Here is a 10,153-nt window from a genome sequence, read left to right as displayed (position 1 = left end):
TTTACTCAGCATGTTTGTGTGAACAGCCCCCATAGGAATACATGGGATTTTGATTGGCATGCGTTTCAGCGCAGAAAAAAATGCACGACAAAGCGCCTTGGTGTGAATGAAGCCCTATTATTTCAATCAAGTCTGACTGTTATTTTTAGACAATCCATTCAATTAATTGAAGCACAAAAGTCAATGGCTTTCCACTGCTTTTTGGCGAGTGAACACTTACAACTGTGTTAAAACGATCAGATCGCAGTCAATTGAATGAAAAAAAAAAAAAAGGATTTCTTGTACTCTTTAGACTGTAGGCCCTCCTTACCATCTTGTCTTCCTTATATTGTAAAGCGCTGTGCAAACTGTTGGCGTTATATAAATCCTGTATAATAATACTCGCGGTAAAATTCTTTTCACTGCATTGAAGGACACAGCAGAGATTTTGAATGTTTTGCAGTCTTGCCCATTAGAGTTCTTATGTGGTAACGGGGCAACCGTTCAGAGAGGCCCCCCCATGGTTTAATAGGCACTCTCTATTGGTAAGGACTGTGGAATGTCGGAGAGATTCAAGATCTCCACTGTGTCCTTCAATGAAGGGATGAGAAAGGAATGTTCCTGGGCAGGAATACGTCAATGTGTCTGTTTGATCAGGGGTGTCATTTCTTCAAAATCATTGTGGCAACCATGGCTGTGCCAACCTTAAATGCACATCTTGGACAGAAGATTAATTAAAATCCGCAAAACATTTACATATTTTTTTTTAAATCTGAGACCCGGTAGAATAAAATGGTTGCAGCTTTAATTTATAGAACAAGATAATTTCTCTACGTTTTATAAAACCTAATAATACACAAACTTTAGTGCACTCAAAACACAATAGAATACCCAACTTTAATATAAAAGACGAGGCTGGGTTGAGTAAATGGATACAGCTCATCAGTTTACAGTAAACAATGGTCCTAGAATTATTTTCTCTCACTCCGGCATGCAGGGAGATGCCTACGACGTAGAAGTTATCGGGCGGCTGTAAAGAAGTAAATCACTTCTCATACATAGCCGCCACCACAACAATAATAGGGGTGAAATCTTCCAGAGGGGACACTTGTCTGGTGAAAAGAGGAATTTCCCTTATTTTTGAGACATTTTCTCTCGTTTCCTCTTGGGTCTATATGGCAAGTTATAGTAGCATCATAAAAAAATATAACAAAAACATGATTTTCTTGTATATTTTACAAGAATTACTTTTATTAAAGTAATAAAAAAGGTAAACTCACTCAATATACACAACAGTTTTGCTTTATCCAGCATGCTCTGAAATAACGTGTTTTCAAATTCAGCCCAAAAACACTCGCGCACTAGATACACAGTACCCACAATATTTACATTTATTTGCTTTGCGGCAGCACGCTTCCATTCTGTATACTCTTAGGGAGCCCAATACCGGACTGATATAAAATGTTTCACATTTTTTCGTTTCCATTTACTATAAAAATAATTATAATCACATCCAGGAAAATTGTAAACAAATATAAGATAAGGATGGTTGTCATTCTACTGCAGCTTCCTTCTGGTCTGTGTAATTCTTCATACTGGTCTGATAAAAAAAAAAAAAAAAAAAAAAAAAAAAAAAAGAGAAGGACATGAAACAGTAAGAACATGCCAATTAAGTGACTCTTAAAATTCCAATGATCCCACTCTAGGCAAAGTAAGTTTATTTTACTAGACAGACAACTGGCAGGCTGTAGTTACCCCATCTCCGCATTCCTCATTCACCATCAGAACACATTCCTATGTAGGTCTTCTGAACAAACTGAAATGTACACAGGGCTACGTTTACAGCCCCCCACCCCTTGTGACCCTGCTCACGCACCCAGTATTACACGGTAGGAAGGCAACAGGTGTGGCCAGTGTTCCCTTTACTCTGAAGTACTGGGTAGTTCCCAGTCTGATGGCGGACAAGGATGGTAGTTGGAGCACAAGAATGGAGAGTTCCAATTCTCAATGCTCACGACTGTAAAATGAACCCGTTACGTTGCCTAGTAGAGGTAAGGTTATGGGGATACTTAGTCTACTAAGAGATAGGTGTACAGTTGCACAAAAACTGAACATTACTTTTGCGACCATTGCAGGAACACAAAGGCTGCAGTAAGAAGTCTGACCCTGCATGTGTATAGCCATGCCCCACACATCTTAAAACTCAAGTTGGGCTTTCAAGCATGGGTGCATCATGATGGGCTGAATGTCTTCAAATTCTTTACAAAAGCCAAGAGGAAGCAAAGCATGACCATATGACTTTGTAAATGGTGGGACTCTGCATTTAGCCTTGCAGTATAGCACGAAGCTGCGACTGTTATTAAGCCTCACTACCATGTAGCTTAAACCTCAGGGAAGCTACGGCTTCATCAATTCCATATCACAGAATACGGTGAGAAACAGACGGCAGGAGTTAAACTGCACGTGCCGACATCTGCTGACTTTTCAAGTGACTGTGAAAGCTCCACTATATTAGCAGCATGAAGATGACTCTTTTCTACAGCAACTAATGCTCTCATGTAATAAACACTCCTTGATGCTGGGAGATTTCCATCCCGAGGAAGACGCTGCCAACCTGCTTACACAGCAAAACAAATTGATTTGTTCAGATAAAAAGGCTTGAAATAGTGTTGCTGTGTTTCCCAAGGATTAAAAGCAAGAAGACGCTAGGCTGGCCAATGTAGTGTCACTTTGCATTATCTGAGGTCTCTGTAGGTAATTTGCATATTATAATACAGCATTGATGTAGAAGAAACATTTTATGATCTCACCTACACAGTGGTAGCTATAAAGAAACATCACATTTACAAATACACAATATGGGTGCAGACTAAAGATATAAGGTTTCATGCATAAGAGTTCCGCTCGGCATAACCCATTCGCACGGCACTAGAGCAACTGGATGGCACTGATGAGTAAAGAAATGTCCTAAACTAAATGTCCTCAGCACCATCTAGGGCCGCTAGTGACAACTGCAACTGATGTTATGAGCATACGTCTACGCAATTAGTGCAGCAACTGTCAGACCTCAGGGGGCCTCTTATGATTCTAAGCTTTGACTTATCCTCCTTATCCTCAGAAAAACCAAGGAAAGCTGAATAAGGAGGAATTTAAAAAAGGAAATTCTCCACAATTATACTGATTTAAGAATGAGGCTGGATATACACATATGCACTTTTGCAGAGCATGGTTTAATTTACTTGGATGTAAAACTAAAATGCACATCATCCGAGCCTTAATACTTATGATGTTTAGACTGGTGGCGGCAGAGAAGAGGAAGCCATCAACTGTCTTCCCCACAAACCACTGGAGATATATAGTCATCTGGGGCAGCTGCTTGGGGAGAAGAGAGGAAGTAAAACTGCTTGCTCAACAGACATCTGAGCATATGCACAGAGAGGCAACGCAAAAGACAGAAGAGCGGAGGATGTAATAGTGTTGTCACTCCGGATAAGGAAGTCCAGGATCAACCAGGTATTTAAATGCAATGCATATAGTAAGGAAGGAAAGGTTAAGCACACAGACAATAGTTTTGGATACAATGACAACACAAAAAACAAACTTGGGGGTTTACCGACACCTCAAGTCCATAAACAGGAACCTTAGTTTATGTAAATGACAAGTTTAAAGAGTTTGTCTGTGCTGTGTGCAAGTCAGAATGATCCTCAGCTGACATGAATGGATACACCTTAGGATAAACGTTCTGCACAGGTAGAGCTTGTGGAAGGTGGCCAGGATAGGGCCTTCAAACCAGCTTACATCTATTATGACAGCAGTGTATCCCCCAGTCCTGCCCCTCCACCCAATCAGGCGTCTACATTACTATACCTCAAATGTATCCAAGACATGCTGGCAGACATCCAGGAGTTCAGTTAGTCCTTTTCTGAATGGTTCAGTTGCAGAAAGTCCATCTGAAAGCAGAGACCATTCGAAAATAAATATAGCACAGCGCAGAGACGTCAGAATCTAGTGGTTACTGATTTCCTATTTCAGGAAGTGGTAAATAGCAGTCTCTTGTGAGTGACTACTGACCGATTTTGGAGTAAATAGATGTTTTTGCAATTAAGAGTTTTAAAGTTAAAAATAAAAGTCAATCAGATACCCACACCAATCCACTCAATGACAAGCATCTCCTCCTACCGCATTCCTTATAGTGTATTTCCACATTGGTATTCAGATTTGAGAAAACCCCTCTATATGCTTATTACATGTTCCCATTCACACAGCATGCCAAAAATGATTTCTTACCTTTTAGATGTTTTGTTGTAGCAGGCAAAATGGCTGAATTCAAGGTTTTCTAGGCACCTTCACAGTGATATGTCCTTAGGCTGGGTTCACACCACATCATCTCCAGACCAGATTGTTTCCGGACCCAAAAAATGCATCCCCAAGTTATTTTTATTTCACACCAACGCAGTCCATTCCAGACCAGAAAAATACTGCAGGTCCACTTTGGTATGGAATGCACTGGAACGTATCACAAATGCACTGGACCGCACCTGAAAGCCCATGTTAAAGCAAAAAAAAAAAAAAACAACCCGCTTCGAAACGCGGCAAAAACACAATGCAATATGTTCTAGATCTGGTCTGGAAAATGGTGTGAACCTGGCCTAAGGGCAGGTTCACACCATTTTCTGGAACGCATTGCGTTTTTACCACAATTGGAATTATTTTTTTTGCTTCAAATGGTCTTAGAGGTGCGATCCAGTGAGTTTGTATGCGTTTGATGCATTTGTATGCGATCCAGTGCAAGCAGTATTTTTCTGGTCTGGAATGGACTGCGCTGTGTGAACAGAGGCCAGAAATAGCATAGGGATACATTAGGAAGCACTTTGGGTCCAGAAACAATCTGGTCTTGTCTGGACATGATCCAGACATGGTGTGAATGGGCCCTTAAAGAAAGACTGAGGACAGGACCGTGTGGAATGTGCTTTTTTTTAATTATTATTAACATACAATGCAGAAGCCAGGATTTAAATCCTTTAACCCTTCAAAATCATAATGAGTCAGCCAGCACAGTACAGACAGGGTTAAAGGAGAAGTATTGGGAGAGTAAAATGTACTCCTCCTAATACTAAGAGCCGACGTGTGACACTGCAGTCGTCATACGCAGGCTCTATAGATCGAGAGTTGTGTGAGCACAAACCACTGATCACTCAGCTCCTGGCCTTCTCACTGCAGAGATCCGCGAGTGTCAGTCACCGCTCCCAACAGGGATTCCCCCTTCCCCTCTATTTATTCTTCCAGTGCTCATTGGAGGGACAGACAATGAAGGGGGTGGGCACAGCTAGCACTGGCTCTAGAGGCAGAGCCAGCTGTCAATCAGGCAGAAGGGTGGATCCTGACAATATTGTTGGGATCTTTCCCGGCTGCAGAGCACCTCTGCGCTGCGCTGTCAGCAATTAGAGGGCAATAGCCGGCTAGATGCTGACTGAGTCACGTGAATACATTAGTAAATGTTCTCCTTTGACCCAACGAGGACTAAACCCCCCTACCAAAAAAAAAAAAAAAAAAGAAGAGGAGATTTGGCTTTAGTCCTCTTTTATCAAACCGTTCACAGCCCTTCCTAACAGGAAAAGCCAAGTAGAAATGTTAGCAAGCAAACAAACAAACTATTTAAACTGCAAGCAGATTTTTTTTTAAAATATTATACAAATGTAAATGGGATCACAAATATAAAATAGGGGTTATCCCAATAGGGGGCAAAAGCGGAAATACACTTTTAAGAGAACCAGTCCAAATTGAGCTACTGAGGATCAATGGTCCAGAGCGAGTAATCAGGAAGGAAAGTCACAGAGCTTGCATCTTTAAAACAGGATTTGTACATTGCCTCTATAGCTGCCTGCATCACACAATAGGCTGGGTACAGATTGGCCAGCTTTGGATCACAATACACGAGACGAGATGTTGCACACAAGTATTACGTACTTCGTGTTTGGATGCGGAAATTAATTTTGCTTTCGGAAGGATGGGTGATGCTGTACCCACAGAACTCCACTTCTGGGCTATAGATAAGAAAACAGATGTAAATGACCAGATCCTGCTAACAAGGAGTATATTTCCAAATATATCACTTCACAAACAAAAAAGGTACAACCCATCATATTCCACTGCAGACACTCACTTCTTCATGACCATGTATCGCAGAGGATTCCCTAGAGTGTGATCCTCTTCATGTAAGACGAACGTTACACATGACTCATCCGTTCCACTGGCCTGGACCTGAAAAAGAAAGCCCAGTCAGAACAATATGGCTGCTTTAGAGTCCATTTACACCAGGACGGCTGCGGGTCAGTGCAGTTCCATTGAAAGCTGTATGGAAACCGCACTGATCAGTGCAGCAAAAAAAGGGTCAGGGAGCAATTCAGGCGGGGGTGGGGGGATTTCAGATCGCGCTGAGCTGCACGGTCGTACGAATGGTCCCCATAGCAATGTGTGGGATTGTTCATGTCGGCGGATCCGGCCCGGTGTGAATGGGGCCTTACTCTGATCGGTGCGAAGAACATCCTTTGCCCCTTGACACAGCACAACAATCTGCCCCCAGATCCTGAAATTTGACAGTCAGAGTGTGAACGAGGAGTTCCTTCCTATACCGTGTTGTTTCACACACAACTAACATGTGACAAGTAAATGAAGCAGAGAGCAGATTGGTATTTCTATATACAGTCCATCCATCACCCTTCCAACCCATGAGAAAAATGTCCACATGATAACCGAACGAAAGTCAATGGCGGTTGAATCTGCAAGTTAACGGGCCCTCTGTTGACTTGCAATTTTGGTGTGAATGGGCCCTTACATATGTGCAAATATGGATCAGAATTAGGCGCTGGATGCAGCTTTGTTTTGTACGTTAAGTTGCTGAATGTTACAAAACCTTTCTCAGACATGTATAGCTGTGTAAATGGACCTAAAACCTTCCGAGTACAATACTATATACATGTGTATGCCGTGTTTTTGGTGCCCATCTGAATGAGCCCTTACAGTGATAGTGATTTTCCATGTTTTCTATCCAACAGAACCTAGACAGGTTTGTTTTTTTAGCTTCAGATAAGAGTGGAGAACATTTGTCAGCTTCTTAGTGCAGTCGGATTTGCCTCACTTCCTGTTGTCACTGATACCAGGGCAGAGACGACACTACCCAGCATAGCTTTGGTTGAAGTGGCCTGTAATGTGAGGAACCTGACAATTCAATCCAGTCACTTTCTAGTCACAGCCGTATAGTGCCACCTTGTGGCTGATACAAAGAACTGTTTGCAGCAGACAGGATTGTGCCAGGACAAGCACAGCAGTGTAACACACACACACACACTTTCCCATGCAATGCACCTAGGATGCAGGTGCTTCCCAGCAATGTGCAGCAACACTACCATGCGTTGTGGTGCCCAGTGTCAGGGGAAAAAGTGTTTGTGTGATCTGTATTTGCTGTCTGCCTCTGTTGGTGAGATTTCTCCTTCTCATTGTGTCTGACATCCGATAGACAAGAACAGAGAGAACATGTACACAGCACTTCACACAATGCACATCATTCCCTCAAGGAGCTTACAGTCCAGGGTCCCCCGCACTCACATACAGGGGCCCCCGGACTCACATACAGGGTCAGTTTAGGTAAGAGCCGATTAACCTTCCAGCATGTCTTTGAAGTGTAGGTGGAAACCCCATGCAGGGGAGAACATGCAAACTCCATGCAGATAGTGTCCTGGTCAAACATGGTTTCAAACCAAGGACCCCAGCGCTGCAAGAGAGAAGTGCTGATCATTGAGCCACTGTGCTACCCCACTTCTGCCATAGCCAAACTCTTCTCAGTAGCCATATTCCTGTAAACCCAGGAGGTGGACAACTCCAGCCCTCCTGTTGTTGTGGAACTACAAGTCCCAGAAGGCATTGCAAGCCCATTACAGGCATGACTCCCAGAACAAAGGCATGTTGGGGTTTGTAGTTAAAGCGCAGCCAGAGGGCTGGAGTTGCCCACCCCTGCAGTAAACATACACTAGCGGGGGTCCTGCTTATGATTGGGGAATCAGCAGGAGGAAGCTCCGAACACTGCGGTGGACCCCAGAGATACACACTACCAGAAGTGTCAGCTTCCCCGCAGACTTCAGAGGACAGCAGTTACAGAGTGATGCCTTGCAGGCAGGAAATATGTATACTGAAAGAAAACCTCAGTCAGTTGTCACCAGAACAGGAAGAGAGGCAAAATCCTCCAATGGGGACACTAACTTTGGCGACAGTTAGGGATCTTCCTGTTGTGGATATGAGACAGGAAGTGAAAGGAAATCTCCCCAATGGGACACTGATGGCATAAACCTTCCTTATGCTATCCAAAACTAAACAGAAATGTTTGGCCTTTATTTCCACGTTACCATCTCCAGCACCGGCTTCTTCTCCGCTGCAGCCGCCATGCTTCCACTCAGCACACCGGTGGGATACCAGCCACGAGATTTATCCGGAAGTGACGTGAACGGAGGGCGGAGAGGAATAGGCGGAGCGTAAGGCGGGTCAACAGTGACACAGCGGTATGAGCTTAGTGTCTGTGCACGGGCAGTGTAGGCGGGGTAACGGGCGATGTTGGTGTTTGGTCACGTGTGACACAAGCATGCTTGCTGACCTATGTTCTATCACCTTTCTGCGGTCGGGATTTCTCACGGAACACCGGGACAGTCACGAATGGGATTTGAAATTGTCCCTAGTGAAGTTGCCACTACTTCAGACCGACTCTATTGAAGTGTGCCCACAGCTCATTAATATACATGATTTGCATTTAAGGAGCCAGCATTATGTATGTAAACATCGCAGCTCGTTCATATGTAAATCCCGTCCCCAGATATCCGGCTCATCATCACAGTGCTGAATACTCCCCACTGGAGGATGTGCGCAGTGCTGCCTGTCACCAGAGCCAATAAACAGGCAATGCATTGCATATGAAAGGGGCTGCGGCAGAGGCGAGCTTGCTTCTGCACCCCCTACTCTGATTACTTTTGCACGCCGAACTATGTGAGGTACAAAGGTGACCAGGAGGCTTTGGGGGTGCAAAGTTGAACAGGGAGGGTTTAAAATGCAAAAGTCAGTAATTTGGGGTACAGAGGGGGTGTAGAGGTAAGCACAGAGGGGTTTGGGGTGTAGAGGTAAGCAGAGAGGGGTTTGGGGTGTAGAGGTAAGCAGAGAGGGGTTTGGGTTGTAGAGGTAAGCAGAGAGGGGTTTAGGGTGTAGAGGTAAGCAGAGAGGGGTTTAGGGTGTAGAGGTAAGCAGCGAGGGGTATAGGGTGTAGAGGTAAGTAGAGAAGGGGTGGATCAGAATGCAGAGGTTATCAGAAGAGGGACTGTCACTGTAAATCCCCCCTTACATTGGAGGTCAGTGTAGAATCCCCCTTACATTGGAGGTCAGTGTAGAATCCCCCTTACATTGGAGGTCAGTGTAGAATCCCCCTTACATTGGAGGTCAGTGTAGAATCTCCCTTACATTGGAGGTCAGTGTAGAATCCCTCTTACATTGGAGGTCAGTGTAGAATCCCCCTTACATTGGCGGTCAGTGTAGAATCTCCCTTACATTGGAGGTCAGTGTAGAATCCCCCTTACATTGGAGGTCAGTGTAGAATCCCCCTTACATTGGAGGTCAGTGTAGAATCTCCCTTACATTGGAGGTCAGTGTAGAATCCCCCTTACATTGGAGGTCAGTGTAGAATCCCCCTTACATTGGAGGTCAGTGTAGAATCCCCCTTACATTGGAGGTCAGTGTAGAATCCCCCTTACATTGGAGGTCAGTGTAGAATCTCCCTTACATTGGAGGTCAGTGTAGAATCCCCCTTACATTGGAGGTCAGTGTAGAATCCCCCTTACATTGGAGGTCAGTGTAGAATCTCCCTTACATTGGAGGTCAGTGTAGAATCTCCCTTACATTGGAGGTCAGTGTAGAATCCCCCTTACATTGGAGGTCAGTGTAGAATCCCCCTTACATTGGAGGTCAGTGTAGAATCTCCCTTACATTGGAGGTCAGTGTAGAATCTCCCTTACATTGGAGGTCAGTGTAGAATCCCCCTTACATTGGAGGTCAGTGTAGAATCCCCCTTACATTGGAGGTCAGTGTAGAATCTCCCTTACATTGGAGGTCAGTGTAGAATCTCCCTTACATTGGAGGTCAG

At 44.2% G+C, this 10,153-nt stretch overlaps 1 protein-coding gene across 1 annotated transcript; it reads right to left on the bottom strand.

Moving 5' to 3' along the window:
- Nucleotides 1–1,450: 1,450 nt before the first annotated feature.
- Nucleotides 1,451–8,454, bottom strand: LOC108795348 (DNA-directed RNA polymerases I and III subunit RPAC2-like). Its single transcript, XM_018566586.1, has 5 exons — nt 8,379–8,454; nt 6,143–6,240; nt 5,947–6,023; nt 3,847–3,929; nt 1,451–1,579 (listed from the first exon to the last, which is right to left on the bottom strand). The coding sequence occupies exons 1-5, from the start codon at nt 8,415–8,417 to the stop codon at nt 1,532–1,534; spliced, it is 345 nt and encodes a 114-aa protein (XP_018422088.1). The 5' UTR covers nt 8,418–8,454; the 3' UTR covers nt 1,451–1,531.
- Between the last annotated feature and the right edge of the window lie 1,699 nt (nt 8,455–10,153).

Source organism: Nanorana parkeri, unplaced genomic scaffold, assembly GCF_000935625.1.
Source record: "Nanorana parkeri isolate BGI_ZX_2015 unplaced genomic scaffold, ASM93562v1 scaffold960, whole genome shotgun sequence".
Taxonomy (NCBI): Eukaryota; Metazoa; Chordata; class Amphibia; order Anura; family Dicroglossidae; genus Nanorana; species Nanorana parkeri.
The sequence above is the reverse complement of the archived record's forward strand: the minus strand, read 5'-3'. Positions and strand labels throughout refer to the sequence as shown.